The sequence below is a fragment of the Lithobates pipiens genome, unplaced genomic scaffold (genome assembly GCF_037356315.1).
Source record: "Lithobates pipiens isolate NorthernLeopardFrog02 unplaced genomic scaffold, aLitPip1_a1.2 Scaffold_25, whole genome shotgun sequence".
Classification (NCBI taxonomy): Eukaryota; Metazoa; Chordata; class Amphibia; order Anura; family Ranidae; genus Lithobates; species Lithobates pipiens.
Window position 1 is genome coordinate 64,644,935 of NW_027507787.1, and position 24,245 is coordinate 64,669,179.

Here is a 24,245-nt window from a genome sequence, read left to right on the forward strand (position 1 = left end):
TAATAATTTCCCTAGACAATTAGTGTAAGGCCAGACATTTTCTTTTTGATAGTGACAACAATTGGCCATGTTTGCGATGTATGATGATGTATGATGATTTCGGTTTGTAGCCTCCACCAGTCAGGTCCGTGCCTCCAATGAGGCCCGTGGAAGAGGCTATCTCTGGCGGCACTCAAAGAGACATTGTGGGAGTTGGCACTGAGGCTGTAGTGTCCACGGGACACTCCAACATTAGTGCAGCTGACTAATGCTGAGCCTGGTAAAGCCAAAGGCTCAGCATTACTGAGCTCTCTGTGCAACTATTGCAAGCCCTGTGGCCAAGACTACTTAGTGACACTGAGAGTACAAGCTCAACTGCCCTCAGCAAACCTCCAGTAAGTAGGTGACCCCTATGCTATAAAATTGTTTAGTTCAACATATGGATGGACACCATGGTTTTTGAAGCTCAGGTTCTCATAAAACTGTATGTGTGGTGTCATCCTAAATAGATTTTTGTAATGTACAATTAACCCTTCAACCCCACTGGATATTTAAAGGGCAAACAAGGTCACTGGGTTTTTCATTATGATGTGTTTAAATGCCTATTAGCATATACTTTTTATTTCTACAGTCAATAAACAAAACTAAAACTAAAACTAGGAAAAAAAGTTTTGCCATGTCTGTACACTGAATTCTCTCCCCTGGCCCCAGAAAGACTGTATTACAAGGAGCGCTCAAGCTATATTGTCAGCAATATAAACATGTATTAATTGGGGTAAAATGAGTTCCTGATTTCCTTGGTTAGGGTTATCCAGGAACAGATGTAGTTTGGATTAAGTTAATTTTCTTCCTCCAGCACTAATGGTTATAAAAGAGAAAAACATTCATCTTTTAAATGACTGTATACAGGTTTTAAATTGTCAGCTTATATGGTAACCACTGTACAGATTGATTTGAAATCTAGTAACTGCTAGTATGTTACAGTACTTATCAGGGGATGTCTTCATTTATCATAGACTCAAATAAATCCATACAGTACACAATGAGTTTTTCTAAGTACACAGATGCCATTGTTTAATCTCCTTTTGGACTGTCATCTGATAATACAGAACTCTGATATTTCACTATGGTAATAGAGGCTGACCTTTGTGTCGCCATTGATTTATAATATTGGAAAAATTTGTTGGCTCACATTTCAATGTACATTTATCATAACTACTTTAGAGATATAAGCATCAGTGATGTCTAAGCTTTTCTAAGGTATAAGCATCAATAATGATTAAAGTATTCTGCATTATATTCTATATTATACATATGCAATATTATACATATGTAACATTGAAGAGGTCAGGTACTGTAATTGATTACCTGTAAATGTTAACATGTACCTGTGTGCCCTACTCTGGGCTAGCATAGTTAGAACACACATTTATGTGTGTTGTCAGCACAATGGGAGTGATTTATAAAAACAGGAGTAAAGGAACGTGTCAATGTTGCTATGGAAACCAATCTATCCAATTACAGCCTAATTTTGCCGGTGCGGGAAAATAAATGAGTAATAGGGTACTAGGGGATATGGTCTTATAAAACAGCAGCAAATCAATTTTTTTGTCGCGAACATTAAAACCCAATTGGAGACAATATTCTCCAGATTTTGTTACTCGATTTTTACACATCCTTTTAGTTTCATGGATGCATCTAGCTGTTATTCTGTATTGTACAAACTGATTTTAGTGGGATTTACCCATCTACTACTCACTGGAGTTCTCTTAAATATGAATATCAGGCAGATATAAAAATGTAATTAGCATAGCCCTTTAGTCGTTAACATATTGTTAAATGTATTTTTTTCAAATGCAAATAGTGTAGGTACCTGCATTTGATCTGATATTAGCCTATTGCAGACTACTACACAGCAAACATTAGAGACAAGGATCGAGAAGCACAAGAAGCCCATCAAGTGAGTTGCAGGGCAGACTGATAGTAGGAGAGATCAGAGTGACAGAGGGATGAGCTCATCAATGTGCTGCTTCTGCTTTCATTGTCCAGTCACAGGGTGTAGGTGGGGAGAAGTTCTTTAACCCCTTGGAGCTGGCGGGTGCCAGCTCCTCAAGGGGTTTTATATGCAGATAGGCAGGGCTTAACAACTTTCAGACCGGACCAATTTGCTGGTCAAAGACCAGACCACTTTTTGCAATTCGGCACTGCGTCGCTTTAACTGACAATTGCGCGGTCATGCGACGTGGCTCCCAAACAAAATTGACGTCCTTTTTTTCCCACAAATAGAGCTTTCTTTTGGTGGTATTTGATCACCCCTGCGGTTTTTATTTTTTGCGCTATAAACAAAAATAGAGCGACAATTTTGAAAAAAACGCATTATTTTTTACTTTTTGTTATAATAAATATCCCCCAAAAATATATAAAAAAACATTTTTTTCCCTCAGTTTAGGCTGATACGTATTCTTCTACATATTTTTGGTAAAAAAAATCGCAATAAGCGATTATTGATTGGTTTGCGCAAAAGTTATAGCGTTTACAAAATAGGGATAGTTTTATAGCATTTTTATTAATAATTTTTTATTATTTATTTTTTACTAGTAATGGCGGCGATCAGCGATTTTTATTGTGACTGCGACATTGTGGGGGACCCATCAGAGATTTTTGACACATTTTTGGGACCATTGTCATTTATACAGTAATCACTGCTATATAAATGCAGTGATTCCTGTGTAAATGACACTGGCAGTGAAGGGGTTAACCAGTGGGTGGCAGTGTAGGGGTTAAGTGTTCCTAGGGGTGTGTTACTAACTGTGGGGGGGTTGGACTTTCATTTAGTGAACACTGATCTCTGCTCCAATCACATGGAGCAGAGATCAGCGTCACTAGTTGCTAGGCAGAATGGAGAAATGCTGTTTACTCGGCATTTCCTCCATTCGGCTGCTCCGTGAGACGATCGTGGGGATGCCCGCGGCGATCGAGTCCGCGGGTCCCGCAAACGGACTCACGGGGGTCCCGACCAGCGCGGGAGCGCACCGGCGGCGGCGCGCTCCCGATGGCAGGGCGGCATTGAATATTGGACGTACCTGTACGCCAATATGCCTGCCCGTGCCATTCTGTCGACGTACATCGTCGTGCGCTGGTCGGGAAGTGGTTAAGGTCATCTGATTGTAAATTTCCCAATAGCATGCAGCGATTGAGAGTTTTCCATCAGGCGCCGTTAACTGTGCCGGGAGCACTAATGCATGCAAACATGCAGTCGCTCTGTGCCAATGCCGGGATGCTGAGAGGCCGCATATTTGTGTGCGGTCGGAAACCAAGGAGTTAACTGCATCAGAACATTTTCACATCTCCTGCCCTGCCAGACAGGACTGTGCTGTGTGGAACAGTAGTGTAAATTCCATAACTGAATGGACAGAAATACAAATCCTTTGGCAATTTAATCTGCTCTCATATATGTATTTTATCTGTGTATTTAGCTGTTCAGATTTTAAAGTTGTACAAGGGAAACATGGCCACTGGAACTAATATCTTACTAGTGCAGGTTAAAGGGTATCTAAATGTTAATTATTTTTTTTTTTTTAAACAAACGTCATACTTACCTCCTCTGTGCAGTTGGTTTTGCACAGAGTGGCCTGATTCTCCTATTCTGGGGTCCCTCAGTGGCGCTCCTGGCTCCTCCTCTTCTTGAGTGCCCCGTTGGAGAACTGCTATCCCTCGGGGCAGTCGTGCGGGCAAGCTCCTGTTTCCTGCTGCTGCATCTATTGACACAGACAGCAGGACTCTGCCCTGCCTCCAGGTGCCCGCATCATTGGATTTGATTAACAGCATTAGGAGCCAATGGCTGTGCTGCTATCAATCTATCCAATCAGGACCTGAGACATCACCTGGAGCTTGTGTGCTCATTCCCGACATTGGAAAGACAGAGTTCAGGTAAGTAAAAGGGAGGCTTTGGAGAGCAGCTGCATTACAGGAGTTTTTTCACCTTAATGCCTAGAAGGGTGAAAAACCCTGAGGGTTTACAACCCTTTTAAGGGTTTATTGAGACGGATGATTAAGCCCATCCTCCATGCAGAGCCACTGGACAATACAGGTGCATCCACTGTGGAGCTGCATGCAGGCATCCCATAGAAGCGGATACAAACACAGCGGCTATATGGACACAATCACATGTCAAATTTAGACAGGTGGGCAGGAGCAGGTACACAACCCCAAACACAGAGTCTCTGCATTGAGAACCATGCACCCGCTCCTGTCCACATGCAAACCTTTGACATGTGAATGTGTCCATGCAACAGCTGTGTGTGCATCCACTTCTATGGGCTGCCTGCATGCAGCTCTGAGGTGGATGCACACGCATTTGCCAGCGGCTCTGCATGGAGGATAGAATTAAACCCATCCCAATGAGCCCCAAATGAAATATAAAATATTGAATTATTTTTATTTATGTAGTCCCATTATTCACCATGGTGCTGTACAAAGTTAGAGCTATAAAAACGGAAGGCAGTACAGACAATACAATTCATAAAATATTTCAAGGTGTAGACCTTTTCATTGGAGTTTATTGTTATTAACAACATTTGTTGAATACCTCCAATAATCTTGACATCTACAGTATACTTGACATTATCTGTCGAAATCTAAAGAAGAAAGTTAGATTCGTTATGTACAATTCAGATCAATCTAGACCAAGATCTGGATGTTAAATCAAAATGAAAGAAGGCATCTAGCGGGTTACCATGAGCAACCGCTCCCGTTCCTTAGTGGTCTATGGTCAATGGAAGAACTTTATAAGTACATTAAACAAAGAGTACTATGTTTTTTTCTGATTGCTAGTGGTTGGTTCAGACTATGGACATGTTACTTTGTGTGTATTTTTAGTATAATAGCTAAAATTATATTATTTTATTAAAATAATGTATGCCTATTTTATGCATTCCTTTAGGGTGAAGTAGGAGTCTCAGGAGCAAAGGTATATATTGTTCAGTTTATATTCCCCTTAAACACTTTAACACCTTTATATATTTAACAAGTAAAATTTCAGGTGATTGGAAGTTGTGTACCTTCCACACAGCAAAGTGTACTTGAATATCTAATATATAATAGAACTTGATCTAATATTGGGAAGGATGTGATTTACAAGGTCTATAGTTAATGTAAAATTGGACTTATCATTGTCAAACTGAATCCTATCTAGCGTGAGAGGGGAAATTCTTGCAATGGACGGTGGATGACCGCTAAGATATTTTTAGAATTGGAGTATGTAATTTGCTCTGTGTGATAAATCTCTTTGTTCTTAGATTTCAAGATACCTTTTTCATGAGTAAAATAAAGACTTCAAAATGCCTTTGCAAAGCACGAGAACTGATGTAGGGTCTTAGAAGCACATTCAAAGTTCATCCTCTATAACACATGCTGACATGATAATAATACAGATGGTCATTACTGAGTTAAATAATTTAACATTGACTCTTCTAACTGCTATACTTTACAGTTCCAAAGTAGCTCTAGAGATAGATAAAAGTGTCAAATATTTTTTTAACAAAACTAATGATAAAATATTATATGACTGTTTTTATTTGTAGAGAGGATTAAAGAAATGTTGACAATAATTTTGCAGTTTTGTTTGAAAAATAATTTGGGTATTGAAAAAAGTATATTACAATAAAATTGTACTCATTTTAAAAATTATTTCCAGATTACACTATATTACCAAAAGTATTGTGATGCCTGCCTTTACACACACATGAACTTTAATGGCATCCCAGTCTCAGTTCGTAGGGTTCAGTATTGAGTTGGCCCACCCTTAGCAGCTATAACAGCTTCAACTCTTCTGGGAAGGCTGTCCACAAGGTTTTGGAGGGTGTCCATTCTTCCAGAAGTGCATTTGTAAGGTCAGGCACTGATGTGGCCTGGCTCACAGTCTCCGCTCTAAATCATCCCAAAGATGGGATGAGCTCAGGACCGCAGGCCAATCAAGATCCTCCTGCCCGAAACTAGCTCATCCATGTCTTTATGGACCTTGCTTTGTGCACTGGACCAAATCATTTGGTAGAGGGGGGATTATGGTGTGGGGTTGTTTTTCAGGGGTTGGGCTTGGCCCCTTAGTTCCAGGGAAGGGAACTCTTAAAGAGGAAGTAAACCCTGATGAGTTTACTTCCTCTTTCATTCTCTTTCATTCCCTGCAAAGGTAAAGCATAATGGACTACTATGCATCGGACTTACCTGAAACAGGAGCCAGCGATGTCACCGCTGTCCCCTGTAGTCTGGCGCATCCATCTTCTCGGTGGGTCACGCCGCTCCGCCGATGTCATTTGGCGAAGCCGCAATGACGTCACTCCCGCGCATGCGCACGGGAGCCACCACGCACGGCATATCACCGTTGACAGCTGCGCACTCAGTGCGCCTGCGCGCCGCTATTTATGCCGCATGTGTCTTAAAAAGCGGTGCCTGTCTTTCAGCAAATATCTCCTAAACTGTGTAGGTTTAGGAGATATTTCTTGGACCTAGATTAAGGCTTACCTGTAGGTCAAAGTGTGTTGTAAGTAAGGGTTTACATCCACTTTAAGGCATCAGTATACCAAGGCATTTTGGACAATTTTATGTTCCCAACTTTGTGGGAACAGTTTGGGGATGGCCCCTTCCTGTTCCAATAGTACAGCGGGAGGGATTCCCCCATCAACACAGACTGTGTTTATGGGGCAGTCAAGCTAAGTTTCTTTACTTCAACCTGTGATTGAAGGAAAGAAAATTGCATAATGTATGACCTGACTAAGGCTGCTTTCACACTGGGGCATGGCGCTGTCGGCGGTAAAGTGCTGCTATTTTTAGCGGTGTTTTACTGTTGTTTTTGCAAGGGTTTTTGGCCACTAGCGGGCCACTTTTAACCCCTGGCTAGTGGCTGAAAAAGGCCCAAAAGTGCCTGAAAAATGCCTCAGTGTGAAAGGGGGCTTGAAATACCCAAAAGTGCCTGAAAAATTCCTCAGTGTGAAAGGGGGCTTGAAATACTCAAACAGAACCAAAACTGGAAAGTACTCAATTTGACAAATAGAAAGATAGAGCAATTAGTACACTAGTTTTGAGGAGCCATACAAAACAATGAACTTTGTGTTTGTATGTTAGCATTCAAACAGAACGAAGAGGAGTATGTCACTTTGCCAAGTGTTAAAACCACTGGATGGTCCCCTTAGGGTTGGTAAATAATCAGATGAGATTACAAATTACATTAGGCAGTCTGGCAAGGTATATGGAATATTTTGAATTAGTTTGTTTTAGCTAGCTGTAAAACGTTTGGACGTAGGCTTATTCACTTGCTCTTGAGTCTACAGATGTTTTTTAGGGGGATATATCCCTCTTCTCTGATAAGATAACAGACAGAGGGCTATTATTTGCTAACGCCAGTTAGACTGTTCCAAATCTGTTACACGTCCCTTACAAATCGCAAATTACTTGGAAAGTAAACAGCCTATTTGTCCCTTGTTAATTCAACTGGATGTGTCTTGTGTCTTTAGTCAACCTTACCAACTATGTAACCCCAGAATTCCTTTTTCAAAATGTAATTAGGGCAACAATTAAATTAATAAAATAATTTAGGAATTTATTATTATTATTATTAAGCTGCAATATAGTAAAAGTTTGCTCTTGGGCTTCGATACACTTGAAACTTAGCAATGAACATGGCAGGGGTTCTGTTTAGTGGATCAGGTTGCTCTACAATGCGGAGTGCATGCTTAACCAAAAATCATTCTTAGAAGGGCTCCCCTGAAAACCTAGCAGTGAGGAAGCTTTCAGTAAGGTTGCAGGGTTGCCTCCTTAAATAGTTCAACACAATGGAAATAGCTTTGCCATAATACAGAGGTCTCCAAATTGCATCCTGGGGCCAGATGTGGCCCTTTGCTTGCCTTTATCTTGCCCTTGGGGTACTATTCTTCCACTGGTACAGGACACTGTTTTGCCAACTGATATTCACAATGGGGCACCATTTCTCTTATTGACATTGGTAATGGGGCACTATTCCCCCCAATGATAACAATGATAAATTACTATTCATCCACCTAATACCAAATATGGTGATGTTTACTCCCACTGATGCCGGGAAAATTTCTACTCCCCCTGGTCACAGTCCAGCCCTCCTGCAGTTTGAAGGACAATAAACTGGCCCTTTGTTTAGAATGTTTGGAGACCCCTGCCATAAACCATTCCCTAGATCTGGTTTGTAGAGGTTACCACAGATCTTTGACATAGTGTCCACCACTGGAGGTAGCGAACAAATATCCCCCTCAGTAAGAGGGATATGAACTTTAAAAACTTTTCTGGTATCTGCTGCCTTTGAGTGTAGCATAGGGGAGAAAGTACACTAACTTCAGAACTTGACTGGGTGCTATTTTTGTCCACATCCATGAACTTTTCTAACTTGTTTGCCACCTAAAACTGGTGTTTTGAAGGAGATATGTTGATGAGAAAGTCTTCAATGAATACATGTGAATGGAGTGGGTTAAGCCAGAAAGGAGAATCAACAGCGTAATTTTGAGTGGATACACCAATACACGTATCTAGCAACATGTTAGAGTAAGCCTTTTGCATGGGTGGCCTTATTTCTGTTACTATTGCTTACTGCATTATGTCTTATGGATACTTCTATGAAAAACCAAAACCTGTGAAAATTACCGCATGTCTGTTTTCTATACAGGGTGAAAAGGGTGACACTGGCAATGCACTTGGAGGAGTTAAAGGAGAACCTGGTACACCGGGTCTACCAGGACCTCCAGGACCAAAGGTCTGTATGTTACTACCTAAATTATAGCAAACTTGAGACATTCGTGGGAAACCAAAGCAACATGGCCTTTGTGCCTTTTGTGTTTTAGAACTGGAGGAACTACATGCCACAGCATGCCCTGTATATACAATGACACACACTTACTCCCACCAGACTGCCAGAAACCTATGAATCAGCCAAGCCAAATCCTAATGGGCTATGCAATTCATTCAAGGGATGGGCACATTTCTGCAAGTTAGTCCACTAGCAAGATTTGCAAGCTGTGCAAGATTTCTCCAGGGCAGGAGCAGTACCTATGTAATCCTTGCTGTCATTTGAAAATTGATATATCATTCACATTTTACTTTAGATCACAGAAAAAGTGATTCAAGAGACCTGATTAAAAATCAGTCTATAGTGTTAAACTGATAAAACACCTTTGATATCAGTTTGGGTGATCTTGTTAGAGTTAACACAAAGCGTAAGACGTTTGTGATAGACAGGTTAAAAGATGTTGCCTTCTCTTTGAAGGCTGAAATATGACAAACTGAGCATGAAAAGGTAACTTCTTTTATATCATCATTATTTCTTTTATATCTCCAAAGATGAGGAAAGGTCAAAGAACAAAAGCAACTAAAAGTACATATATCTTTTTATCGAGATAGACTCTGTTAAACATTTGAAGTATGCTTGTAATTCTTTGCCCACAAGGGAAAGTGTTGCCTTCATTGCTTATGCTGTGGGTCTTGGTGTGAATTTCCATAGCATATAAATGAAAGAAAACAACCAGAATGATTAGAATGGGAGCAGATGCATATTTTCTGTTCTTGGCACCTTGTTGATGTGTAATGTGCATTGTCTCCCATTTCCTACCTCTTTTCTATGTTTGCTTAGGGAGAAACCGGTGCTGTTGGCCAACCTGGAATTCCAGGTCAAGAGGGTGATAAGGTAGGTCATTATGACATCCAGTGGAGTAATTGTTTATGTGGTTCAAAGTATTCCTAAAAACGCACCACCTGTGTTGTTTTTGTTCGATTTTTGGCCAGGTATTCAATTAGGCACTAATGTAATTTTTAAAAATCAGTGAAGATCTGACATATTTCTCTTGCCCATACTCAGTTGCCCTTAAGACTGTTATAAACATATCTCAAAGACATACTGTACACATTGGATATCCTAGCAATACTCTGAGAAGACAAAAAGAGGTTGTTTTACTAAAGGCAAATATGCCGTGTGAATGTGTAGGAGTGACATCATCGTGGCCTGGTCATTCAAGCAACCGTAGGGATGGGACCCGGAAGGGAGACCAGGATAGAAGTGCCCAGGACCAGTGGAAGCTGTGACAGCGCAACCCTAGAGGGCACATTATAACATCTGAGTCTGTCATAATGTGCTATTATGCAGCGTGTGCTAGTACATTATGAAGGTTGATGTACTAAAATTGGAGAGTGCAAAATCTGTATGCATAGTAGCCATTCAGCTTCTAACTTCAGCTTGTTCAATTAAGCTTTGACAAAAAAAATGGAAGCTGATTGGTTTCTATGTAAAGCTGCACCAGATTTTATAGCCTCCAGTTTTAGTAAATCAACCTCTATGACTTAAAGTTGTATTAAATCCAAAAGCAAACATCTCTAATATTGCAGTTTACCAATTCTGCATTATTTTACTTTTTGTGCAGGCTTTCTTTCTTTTAATTTCAACTAATGATCTGGCCAGTAAGTCTGTTTTTTTCAACAGATAAAGCTGTTCTGCAGATGTAGTAGTTACAAGGTTGAGGCAAACCATTTGCTACTGACAGTAGAGTGCTTACAATGATCAGCTTTTATATATGTAAAACCTTTATATAAGGAAAAAACAGTTTGCTGTAACTGCTTGCTGTTCAGTTTCAATATGTTAGTGTACCTAAATCTGATAGTAAAGAAGGGTCCGGGCCCAGCAAAAGTTTGGCCGAACATCGGCTGTTCGCCTGTACAGCGAACACTCAAATATGGGCGGGTTTTTGCGACGCCGAATGCCCTGCATTGCACTGTGTGCTGCAAAGCTTTGCCCAATCAGGGCACAGTGAAAAGCTGGTTGTTAAGATGCGGGGTCGGGAAACCGGCCGCAACGTCCTTGCAAACCAATTTTTCTTTTACATTTTGTTCTTAATTTTTTTTAAATAGCCGGGTGCCAACAATTGCAACCTTTCTTTAGAAATGTAATTTTTGCTGCAGCATGTTCAAAGTTAGACATGTGGGCAGGAGCAGGTACACAACCCCAAACACAGAGTCTCTGCATTGAGAACCATGCACCCGCTCCTGTCCACATGCAAACCTTTGGCATGCTACAGATGCACCACTTTACAGGCAGACTAAGGGGACCAACCCACCCCCCGGAACTATATTTAAAGGATTTTTTAATTTTATTGTTTCCCTTTTAGCATCATTAAAATCACTGTTACTTTAAAAACAATGTATTTTTTATTTTTTTTGCCATTGATACATGTCCCCCAGGGCAGTACCCTGACCCCCCATACCCTTTTTATGGCCAATTACTTGCATGTAAGCCTTCAAAATGAGGACTTTGACTTTTTCATATTCGGCTCCCATAGACTTCAATGGAGTTCATAGTTCTGGGCAGAACTTTTGAGTTCTGCTTCGACCCGAACCGAGGGGGGTGTTTGGCCCATCTCTATCTGCTAGTGCATCTAACACTGCCCTCCCCAAGATTAACAATGCTGCTGATCTAAGGTGTAAAAAAAAGCCAAAAAAGAAAATGAATGCAGCCACCACATCTAATGATTGGTAAATTGCAATATATTACATTTATTATGCCAGGAGAGACTGGTGAATAGATAATCTCATACACACACAAGTCGCATTACAAGATTTATCAGGTGGGGAATGGGGATGTGTGCTAAGGTGTGATGGTTCCCATAAACATCCTATAATTGGCAGAATTGGGTGTCTAAGATCAAACATCTGTAACCATCTGTTGCAGATGTGTTGTGTATGCTCCATTACCAAGTCACTTTCTGGGGATGTTTGTGAGTTAAAAGGTCAACTATTTACAAACCCAACAAAATAGTTTCCCTGAATGTTAGTAGAATCTAGAACAGTGACCACTAAATGATGGACCATGGCCAGATGCGGACCGAGTCACTAACCCATCCCGACCACCATTTAGGAGCCAGTTCTTCACCTCAGCAACCGCTGTCATCACAGCAAGGCAGCCCTGGGACAATGCTAGACAGAGATCGGGAGAAAAAGCAGCTTTGGATGGTGGGCGGGAGCTGCAGGAATTAACTGTTTAAGTGTCCCAGCAGGGGATTGGTTGTTAGGTCCTAGCAACCAATCACCTGTTGGGACACTTGAAAAGTTAATTCTGGCAGCTCCCATTCCCACCCTCCATACAAAGCTGCTATGTCTCCCGCTGTCTAGAGCTGTCCTGCCTCCTGCTCTCTGCTCTGTGTTAGTAAGGTAGGAGAGTGAAGGAGCAGGGCTACAATGTTAATGGGGGGGCAGAATTAGTGGGGGTCTGTAATGTGAATGGGGGTCTAGAGCTATGGGAGGTAAAGTTGAGCAGGGCTGCACTGTGAATGGGAGGACAGAGCTTTGAGGAATTTGTAATGAGAATGGGAGCGCTGAGCTACGGGGAGAAAAGCTGAGGGGGCTACACTGTGTATGGAAGGAGCAGAACTGAGGGGGGCTGCAATGTGAATGGGGGCAGAGTTGAGCGGGGATTCAATGTGAATGGGGGGCAGAGATGAGGGGGGCTTCAATGTCAACGGGGGGAGCAGAGCTGAGGGGGGCTGCACTGTGTAAGGAAGGAGCAGAGCTGAGGGGGGCTGCAATGTGAATGGGGCAGAGCTGAGGGGGGCTTCAATTTGAATGGGGGGCAGGGCAGAGATGAGGGGGGCTGCAATGTGAATGGGGGGAGCAGAGCTGAGGGGGGCTGCACTGTGTATGGAAGGAGCAGAACTGAGGGGGGCTGCAATGTGAATGGGGGCAGAGTTGAGCGGGGATTCAATGTGAATGGGGGGCAGAGATGAGGGGGGCTTCAATGTGAATGGGGGGAGCAGAGCTGAGGGGGGCTGCACTGTGTAAGGAAGGAGCAGAGCTGAGGGGGGCTGCAATGTGAATGGGGCAGAGCTGAGGGGGGCTTCAATGTGAATGGGGGCAGAGATGAGGGGGGCTGCAATGTGAATGGGGGCAGAGCCGAGGGGGGCTTCAATGTGAATGGGGGCAGAGCTGAGGGGGGCTTCAATGTGAATGGAGGCAGAGCTGAGGGGGGCTGCAATGTGAATGGGGGCAGAGCTGAGGGGGGCTTCAATGTGAATGGGGGCAGAGATGAGGGGGGCTGCACTGTGAATGGGAGGACAGAGCTGTGAGGGATTGTAATGAGAATGTCAGTGCTGAGCTATGGGTAGAAAAGCTGAGGGGGCTGCACTGTGAATGGGAGGAGCAGAGCTGATGGGGGCTTCAATGTGAATGGAGGCAGAGCTTAGGGGGGCTGCAATGTGAATGGGGGGCAGAGCTGAGGGTGGCTTCAATGTGAATGGGGGCAGAGATGAGGGGGGCTGCAATGTGAATGGGGGAGCAGAGCTTAGGAGGGCTGCAATGTAAATGACAGGCAGAGCTGAGGGGGTCTGTAATGTGAAAAGGGAGCAGAGGACATTGCTGTGAGGGGATATGAAGGTGGGGGCAGAGGACACTACTGGGGGTCAGTGTGAAGGAAGGGTAGGGGACACTACTGTGGGGGGGGGGGGGGGGGGTGATGTGACGGGGGCGGCAGAGGACACCACTGTCAAGGGAAAACTGTGATGTAAAGGAGGACTGAAGAAACTGATGGAAAAAAATTAGATTGTGATTTTAGAAGAGGGGGTTGTGATGTGAATGATCTGAGTCATCAACAGGAGATTTATTCGGACCTCAGCTGGAAAAAAAATTTATGGATCAGATCTCTGTGAATTTTAATTCCACACTCCTGAACTAAAATTTTATTTTTTTTAGCAACTTCTACAGTTCCACTGATTCTTAATTTGTTCACAGGGTGCTGCAGGAGCAAAAGGAGATCAAGGCCCTTCTGGACCAAGAGTGAGTTGAATTAGTTCCTTCTGTTGGATAGTTTCTAGACTACAAAAAGCAAAAACACAATTAGCGCACACCAGCAATCAGACATGAATATGCTTTTAGGTTATTTGCCCACCCACTTTACTTTTATCTGCTCTGTGTTTAACACATTCATTTAGATAAATACACATTCAACAAAGTTCCTGTACTGTATATATTAAAACATATAAAGGTAATCTCCATGTAGGGGTCTACTTGTATGCAATACACTATTATTTTATTTTATTGTTTCACTAACAAAAATATGTACTGTCAGAAAAAATAACCCATGTTACTATTATCAAAAAAAAATGAAAAATTTTAATTATGTTAATTTTAATGATAATGTTAACATAAGAAGGGATCTTTTGCTGTGACATTGCAGCAAGATATGTCTAGCTAAAATCAATTCAAAAATGAAAATCGGTACGTTTTGAAAAGTAATTATTTTTTTTTTTTTTTACTTTGTATGGAATAGTAAATGTTCCAAGACAACTGTCACATTTTGGATTTCCCACCACTTCCTTGCCCAGTGACAATGGCTACCAGGACAAGCAGTGAGGGGAACATTTTTAAATTGGTGACACGGATAGCAATATAAGACCTGATGGAGGGTCTAAATCCCTGTACACATGGGCCAAATATAGGGCGGTATCGACCGGTTCAATAGAAACTGGTCAACATTCGGCCCATGTGTATAGTAGCTGGTCAGACGTAACCTGTCTGAACATCGGATTTCTGTCAAAAGGGGCATGACCTAAAAGTATCATTGGCTGAGAGCACTGACCAGTGTGTTCTGGCAAGGGGGCCATCCCCTGTCAGAGCACAATACCTCAGTGGGGGGAGATCGCTGTACTATTATCTGATCGTTAGTACCGGATCTCCTCCTGAGTTCTTCAGGTTTTTTTTTTGTTCAGCCCGCTGGGTTGAAGAAAAAAAAATTGATAGTGTGTACCAGGCTTAACTCTTGCCTATTGTATCTAAAGATTTAAAAAAAGCTTTAGCTTTAGAAATACTTTGAGGGGACTCGACCAGGATAGAAATACAGCACTTGCATCTGCTGACTTCTTTTTTCACTAATTAGTATGTCTCTGACCTTGAACAAGTATGCAGCCAGTGAAGTGTTGGGGCACCTTTTTTGCCCATACTGGTTCCAGGCTGGGCACTAAGACTTGCCATACACTGTATGATATTCCCAGTTGGCCCCCTCCCACCCACCCAATATTATTTGGCAGAAATATCAAAGAAACCATATGGAAAATTGTTGGCCAAGCAGCGGCTGCATCCAATTACCAGCAGAGGGATTGATCCATCTTTGCTGTCTCTGTGGATGGCAAAATCTGTTACTTTTTTTCTTTCACCATGGTGGCTGAACGTAAAAAAAATTAATAGTATATGGCTAGATTTACTAAGCAATTGAGGATGACAGTGTCACGACAGGTATCATCAATGGCAATTCAGCAATGGTAACTCCCATTTTTCTTATTAACAGGTCCTGAGACCCTGCTCTATGCAAAAAAAAAGTATAATTCTAAAATTAAGAGCCAATACAAAAATATTCAGAAATATCATGTGTGTAATTAAAGTTGACTAATAGGGCTCATTCGCATGGGCAGAAAAAGTGCTGCCTTTAGATGCACACTGTGCATAGTTTTGTGTGCGTCTGAACACTATAGTAATCAAGGAACCCATACACACAGCTGCGCCTCTCTGCGAAAATGTGCGTCACGTTTAGCTGTGCAAAAAAAAAAAAAGAAGTAGGATCCAAGTATGTAGATTTTACATGTGAGCACACATAAACACATCTAAACATGTGCGTGCTTAACTGCATACCCATTCATTTTAATGAAAGAATAATTGTTCATATCTAAACACTGTGTGCATGTAAACGTGAGTCATTTAGAGGTGTATCTTCTGCGGGATCTTCTGCCAGCAAGAACTTGCATTTATGCAGAAAATGCGCATATGCCTATGTGAACGGACCCTTATGGGTTCATAGGTATTGTGCAATCAGATGTTTTCTTTTCAACATGCTGTCTTTTTTTAAAATATTGGTTAGTGTATCAACCTCATAGTAATAGTTCTATGTTTCCTTTTAGGGTCCTAAAGGGGATCCAGGAAAATTCAACATTGTGGAATATAATAGCAACCTAAGTGAGGCATTACAGGTAATAAAATAAAGCTGTATTTATGGACTGTATACTTTTTATTATTTTTTTTTTATCTATTACATACAGTACTATGTGACTGTTTTGCACTGTTAAAATATAGAAAAAAAGGAAAAAAAAAACTGCGCTAAGGTGAAACACAAGAAACAATCACATATATTGATCCTAAGCGGATCAGATTTGGCTGCAGCTTAACTGTGTCACATAACTACAGAAAAACAAAAGATAAAAAATAATAAGCCACACTAAATCACACAAACATCAGATTGTGTATAAGTAAATAAAAGTGAATTATGGACTGTTACCAGCCTCTAAGCATAAATTGATATGAAATCACACCATAAATAGTAAATGCATATAAAAGTTATAAACCCAGGCCATGCGAACCGCACATTCCTTGCAGTATAAGACCAAGTCGCATGCCCCTATATATAATAATACAAACTTTAAATACACCCAGTGTATGAATTACAAATCTATATAAGTAAATCAACAAAAAGTTCTTTCAAGAGTGTGAATTAAGTCCTCTACAAATGAACCATAAACGATCCACTGCTGTGTGCGATTAAGTAGTGCTTGATCCGCCACCAAAGAAAATTAAATTTGCCGCTTACCAGAAAAACATGACCCCCCACTACAGAGGATCACAAAAGGCATATGGATATGTACTCGTCTTCCAATCCAGAGGGGTCCTCGCTATTCTCTTTGCGCCAAAACTCCAGTATAAGGATTGTAGAGAAGCGCTCCCAAAGGTCTTTCTCATAAATTCAGAGGGACTCAGGATAAGTATACCAAGACCATGAAAGAGAGATAGAGCTGCAGATAGTGTAAAACCCTTTATTACTAAAAATTAAAAAGTAAAATTGCACTTAAAGTGTATAAAAAAATCATCAGCCTTGAGTCCGTTGCGCCGGCCGGACGCATGCGGACAGACCCGTTCTCCTAGAACTGTTCCAAACACGAGGTGACGTTAGCGTATCGCTCATCGCTCAGGGCTCAGGGCTCCAGCAGAAAAAAAACCCAAACGCTTCTAAATGCTACCTAAACGTTACTACAAGCTGGCATAAAAATGCTATTGTCAGCACTTTTCATTCAGCATTTTTTTCTAGTGTTTTTTTAGCTTATAAAAAAAACGCTAGTGTGCATGGACTTTAACACTTGATATCATTCTTCCAAATATCCTAGAGCCTTCATCATAAAAATTAAGAGGGGCAGTCCTTTTTTTCCCACTTCCTTCTTTTACAGTCTATGTCTACAGTCTTTAAAGTTGTAAAGTCACATGTATTATGTTTTTTTAATTCTAAAGCTAAAAACCTTATTTGCCCAGCTCTGCTGTGTGATCACGTGTCTTCCCTCTGCTCTCCTTATCGATCTAAGGAGTACAATGGGAATGGCTGAGATTCCCCTCAGACATACGCAAGCTAGCAAAGGGAGGAAATGTGACCACACAGCAGAGCTGGGCAAATAAGGTTTTTAGCTTTAGAATTAAAAAAACAAAACACACACACTGTACTTATTATGTTCCTAAAACAGAGAGGCTAAAAGTATATAATATATGTCACTTTACAACCACTTTACTAAAGGGGAGGAGCAACTGCAGCAGAATACTTAATAAAGGCAGGAAGGGAAGATTGGCTTCACATAGAGCAGTGGTCATCAAACCTGTCCTCAGGGCCCACTAACAGGCCAGGTTTTATGTATTACCTTGGGGAGATGCAGACTAGAATACTGCAATCACTGAGCAGCAAATTACATCATCTGTGATGTATTTCAGTTATCTAGAAAACTCTGGCCTGTTAGTGGGCCCTGAGGACAGGTTGGTGACCATTGACATAGACTACGGACTACAGAAATAACAGGGAGAGAGGGGGGGGGAGATGCTGAAGACACAGCAGGTTGAAAGAGGCATGTAAACTGACCACGTTATCATAGATCAGCAGCCATGATAAATGTAGTCAGATTACAGAGGGGAACACGGGAACAGGCAGGATCAACTAGGTATTATATAACATGGAAAGGGAAACATGGCACTGCAAAAGCACTGTTCTGTATATCGTGCCTTAAAGAGACATAAGCTTAGGGTTACAACAACTTTAAGTCTACAGTTGCACTTGTAAATGCTGGCCCTAATATTTTAGGCATATATTGTAACATGTTTTGAATTACATATGTAGCTTTCGTTTTCTCTTTTTTGTGATTAAAGATACATTTTTGAGGGTTTACAATTAAAAATATGAACGAAACCTCAGAAAAAATAAAATGAATTCCCAATGGATTTAGTTCATTCAGATGGCTGTCACATTGTTCATAATAAAATGTTGGAAATAAAAGCAAAGGGCATTTTACAAAATGTTACCATTTGGAAGTAAATTAACTGGCAGTTATCCGTATTAGAATTCTATAATACTGTGTGAGAACAACAGTAAAAACGAGTAATCCAGGTTTTAAAGCAATTATTTCTTCTTCTTGCTATTAATTGACCAGCAACGTGAATCTTGGAACTGCACAGCAGGCACCAATGTGAGCAGTGGGAGTGAATGTATATTTATCATTCAGCGTCATGGTTCAGCCAGTAGATGCACAGGAATTTCAGATTGCTTGAAATGCAATTAGAAGAAGGTTTGCCTTCCCTGTTGCCTGCAGTGGAAATTCTATCCTCCTTGGCCTTAATATCTTACTGTCGGCCATCTCTCTCCCACATGCTTTCCCAAACAAAGCCACACACAGACTCCATACAATCTAATTTAGGAGATATTGATCAGTTGGCTGCTCTGAATGCATGGAAACGTATAGGCTGACAGCAGATAACAGCCTCTTGGCCAGTACGCTCTGTCTATTGCTTGTCGACTATAAAACCTCAGATACGTTGACGTTCTTACAAACTGCTCAGAACAAATTTTAGCTCCAAATCTCATAGGTGGGTATAACACAGGTGATTTGGATACAGTTTTTTTATTGCTGCAGATTGTATTTTGTAGACTAGTAACTACTTATCAGATAAACATTTGCCACATCGGTTGCTTTAATATAATCCAGACTGTGTAGTGATATGGCAAAAGGCCTTATTTAAAACACACATCTACTGTATGCTTGACATCATCCGGCTTTGCCTTGTCTATAGATTGCTGCAAGGCATAGAGAGAGACAGAGTACTTTTAGAAATACATTTTATTAACCAAGTGATTTCAGACTAATTGACTTTCAGTGCTGTAGTGATCAGAACTGACAGCTCATTGTTAGCCTGAACTGATTTCATGTTGCTTAGCATCCCCTGCAGGGAAAGGGCAACATTTTGCATTGTTCATGTTATTCTATGATGCGCTTTGGAGGCCTGACCTTCTCAATAACTTGTATATGCATGGCTGTAATATTACCATTATGGTATGTATTAAAGTGTTTGGCCACATTGGTTGATAAATTCTTAGTCACACTATGCAAGTGTTCATTGAAACGATCACAAAGACATCTATTATTATTATCATTATACGGGATTTATATAGTGCCGACAGTTTACACAGCGCTTTACAACATTGGGGCAGACAGTACAATTACAATACAATTCAATACAGGGGGGAATCAGAGAGCCCTGCTCGTTAGAGCTTACAATCTAGGAGGGAGGGTCAGGTTATACAAAAGGGTAATAGCTGTGGGGGATGAGCTAATGGAGAAAATCGTGCAGTTGTTAGATGGAGGCAAGATAGGCTTCTCTGAAGAGAAAAGTTTTCAGGGATCACCTGAAAGTGGATAAATTTGGAGACAGTCTGACAGATTGGAATAGGGAATTCCAGAGGATGGGCGAGGCTTGGAAGAAGTCCTGGAGGTGGATATGGGAGGAGTTGATGAGGGAGCTAGAAAGCAGGAGGTCTTGGGAGGTACGAAGAGGGCGATTAGGTTGGTATTTTGAGACTAGGCTAGTGATGTAGCTGGGGGCAAAGTTGTGGATGGCTTTGTAACTTATTGTTAGTATTTTGAATGTATTTGTTTGAGAGAGTGGCAGCCAGTGGAGGGACTGCCAGAGAGGAGTAGCAGACACTGAGCAGTTTGTAAGGTGGATGAGTCTTGGACTGAAGGTTGGATAGTCTATTTCAAGGTAAGCCAATGAGGAGGAAGTTGCAGTAGTCAAGGCGAGAGATAACCAGGGAGTGAATCAGGAGCTTTGTGGTTTCGTTGGTTAGAAAGGGATGTCGTTTAGAGATGTTGCGGAGGTTGAGGCAGCAAGCTTTGGAAAGTGATTGGATGTGGGGCCGAAAGGAGAGTTCAGAGTCCAGGATAACACCTAGGACACTGACATGTGGGGATGTGCCATTGCTCTTGACAGATAAGTCAGGGGAAGAGGCACGTGGGGGAGGAAATATTATAAGCTCGGTTTTGGACAAGTTGAGTTTGAGGAAGTGGTGTGACATCCATACAGATATGTCTGTTAGTAAGTTAGTGATGTGTGAGGAGACTGATGGAGTGACTTGAGGGGTGGAGAGATAGATTTGTGTGTCATCAGTGTAGAAATTATATTGAAAGCTGTGAGAGGCTATCAGGTGACCCAGGGAAGAGGTGTAGATTGAAAATAAAAGAGGTCCAAGAACAGAACCTTGGGGAACCCCCCCCGATAGAGAAGTGAAGAGGAGTGGAGGAAGTAGAATTGTAAGTGACACTGAAGGTGTGTTGGGATAGGTAGGATGAGAGCCACTGAAGAGCACAGTCATGGAGACCGAGGGAGTAAAGTTTTTTGAGGAGGAGGGGTGCTCAACCGTGTCAAAGGCAGCTGAAAGGTACAGAAGTAGGAGTACAGAATAGTGTGGGTTAGTTGTTCTACCAACATACTGAATGTGACATATGTCACAAGCCAGTAAATAGACAACATAATTAGTGTTACAGTTGTAAAAATTTGATATTTTATATTTCTTATGTGTCACTGACGAATAGAACTGATCGCCACTTGTAATGAGGCTAAAACATGGACATCCCATTATTCCGCACCTAAAGTTTCCCTTATAATGCGACCATGTAGCCAACCTTGTAGTCTTTCTATTAAAGAACTCAGGGACAAGGTACGACTAATGCCACCTACACACGATCGGAATTTTGGTTGGAAAAAGCTCTGATGGTTTTCCCGACGGAATTCTGATGGGATTTCGTTCAAGCTGTCTCGCATACACACGGTCACACAAAATTCCGAACGCCAAGAACGCGGTGATGTTCAACACATATGACGGGACTACAAAAAGGAAGTTCAATACCCAGTAGCCAATAGCTTCCATCTCATAGTTGAATCTGAGCATGCGTGAGTTTTTGTGTGTCGGAATTGCATACACACAAACGCATTTTCGGATAGGAACTTTTTCCGACCGAAAAATTGAGAACATGCTCTCAATCTTTTGCTGGCCAAATTTCCGATTGTATGTACGCGGCATTAGAGTAGGGGCTCTGCAGAACACTGTGTTGATCCCTTCCCGTAAAATGTTGGTACAGGCTTCATCCGTATATAGAACAGGGAGATGTTTATTAATTATATTCCTAATCTCTTTAAATTCAGTACTGTATGGAGTAGATAAAGTCATTCTGTCTGGATGACAATCCCTACCCTGTGTCTTTCTCCTAATGAGATCTCTCCGATTCTTACCTCTGGCAATGGACAATCCCTACCCTGTGTCTTTCTCCTAATGAGATCTCTCCGATTCTTACCTCTGGCAATGGTCAAAGCCCTATCAATCATCCACCTCGGGTAACCTCTCTCCAAGAAATGGAATAGGGATGCTGCCTCACGTTCAAATTCCAGGTTATCCCTACAAATTCTTCTCACTCGTATTAAACTGTGCCACAGGTATACCCTTAATGGTATGCCTGGGATGTCCTGATTGGGCTAATAGGAGGGAATTACCTGACAGGGGCTTTCTATATAGGGTAGTGCTAACTCCTATACCTGTCAGATCATCAGGCTTCCTATCTCACCTGGAGCAGTGAGTCTTCGTTTGGATAAAGTGGGTCTGTGGAGGTTTGTGTGGTTCAAATCATGGCAGATCATATTTAAAAATAGATTCTTTGAAAATAGCCTGTCATATCTGCAGTTGGTTATAATCAACAGATTTTTTTGGTTCTATTTTGCCCATGTATCTTATTGTTTCAAGAAAGCAGTAATAGTGTAAAACCAGCAAAGTCTGCAGTGCAGAATTAAACCAAAGACCATGAGGCATGGTCTCATATAAACAGAGGTGACCTGTTGATTAAAACACCATTCACTGAACTAGTCATTATTATAAGGTAATAATACCTCATATTAGAGTTCATTAATTCTTGTAAATAAGTGGATCTACAGTATGCCGAAGTGGCCATTAAATGTAAATCTTCTAGGATGTCCTGACTAGATTTCTGCAATATGACTAATATTAACATTTTTAAATGAGCCCATTTGAAAGTATTTGAAAAATATAGACTTTTGTTTTACGTTTTTTAGGCTCACATGACAATCATTTTTTTTTTAGATAATGAAAATAGGGGGACCCCTGACAAGGGCTGTGTAACCTTTTCACATATTTAGACTTGAGAATATTGCATATCTGTAGCATGAAGTGTTTATATTTTAAAAAAATGTATTATTTTTTACCTTATTATTGGGGCATTTAACAGAATTTCGCAGTGATCGGTGATCGCTGCACACCCCAGTCTAACACTGAAGTGTTATCCATGCTAGGTAGACATTTGTGGAACCTCCATAAATAATATAATGGGATTTTTCTTCAATCTTTCCTTCTCTTAAAATAATGGGAAATTAATATTTTTGTCAAACTATTCTATTTTCAGGGTCCTCCTGGGCCACCAGGTGTTCCAGGTGTACCAGGACAGAAGGTAAGAACACAAAAAATATAACTGATTGATTGAGCTTATAAAATTACTGTGATGGCTGCAATACAATTTATTGACTGGGCCAGTGAAAAGAATTGGAGTCAAAACCTCTCGGATATTTTAGGAACTGTTCCTTCTGGTGTACAACAGAGAAAATGCTTTGGAAACTGCACATGTGTTTTGAGCTTTTAGGACCTAGCATATAGGAAGAGCTCATCAGTAGCTAAATGTAGACTATGTGTGAGAATGCATAAATACTTTTACATTGGTGTGACCTAAGTGGTAAGGAACATGTCCCCTAAAATGAAAGTTCACCTTTATGACATACCTGCTCCAACTTCTTAACTTTCTAATATATGACTAGTTTGTTCATTTGTTCCTGTTATTTTGCTATTCGTGATTTTTTCTCTTAGTATTTCTTTATGGTCCACCCATTTTTTTATATTGTTATAGTGAGCATGGGTGATCTATACACCAGTGGAGCCCCAGTATGTACTGAAAAGCCTGATACACACTGCAAGTTTTTTTTTTTTTTGTTGGCGGTTGACAGATCGCATACTGACAGATCGCCATACCAACACAAGCAATGTTGTATTCTCAAAGGATACAATATACTGGGGTATAAGGACACAATGTATTACAATGCATGGGATAAATCTCTACTGTTTTCATTTTGTTACATGCTGAGCAAAAAAGAAAAAAAAAGCAAATGAATACATTCAGCAACTAAATATATAATAAGTGTGTGTTCCTTTCTACATTATCAGGGTGAAATTGGATTGCCTGGCACTCCTGGCCATGACGGGGACAAGGTAGGACAGACGAGTTACTGGTTAATATTTCAGTATTTGTTCAACATAATAATAGCCAAAAAAACAAATACATATGTTCAATGATTTATTAACAAAATTATTACAAAACCACCTTTTTCTGTTTACAATCTACAAGGAGCTCATAGGTCTTAGACTGGAATTATGTTACATTTTTTGTTCTTTATAAATCTTTTACTGCTTCCATTTTCATTTCTCAAAGAAGATAACAGGTGGGTGACCATGTCACAGGGCCGGCCCAAGACACTGTGCTGCCTGGGCCCAAGAATGAAATGCTGCCCTCCCCCCCCCAAAAAAAAATACATTCATTATTTTATGTCATGATAATTAAAACTAAAGTTAAATATATAAGAAAATCTGATTTACATGCAACAGCACCTTGTCCATATGCAAAATTGCAATATCTCACAAAAGTGAGTACACCCCATTTTTGTAAATAATTTATTATATATTTTCATGTGACAACACTAAAGAAATTACACTTTGCTACAATTTAAAGTAGTGAGTATACAGCTTGTATAACAGTTTAAATTTTCTGCCCCCTCAAAATAACTCAACACACAGCCATTAATGTCTAAACCACTGGCAA

The 24,245-nt window shown here is 40.9% G+C and overlaps 1 protein-coding gene across 1 annotated transcript in view; it reads left to right on the forward strand.

Moving 5' to 3' along the window:
* COL13A1 (collagen type XIII alpha 1 chain) overlaps positions 1-24,245 on the forward strand; it is a 237,971-nt gene that overhangs the window by 162,174 nt on the left and 51,552 nt on the right. The window contains exons 19-25 of the mRNA XM_077454564.1: positions 4,922-4,948; positions 8,666-8,752; positions 9,626-9,679; positions 13,762-13,806; positions 15,921-15,989; positions 22,785-22,829; positions 23,594-23,638. Coding sequence (XP_077310690.1) covers positions 4,922-4,948; positions 8,666-8,752; positions 9,626-9,679; positions 13,762-13,806; positions 15,921-15,989; positions 22,785-22,829; positions 23,594-23,638 — 372 coding nt within the window. The remainder of the gene's footprint in view (positions 1-4,921; positions 4,949-8,665; positions 8,753-9,625; positions 9,680-13,761; positions 13,807-15,920; positions 15,990-22,784; positions 22,830-23,593; positions 23,639-24,245) is intronic.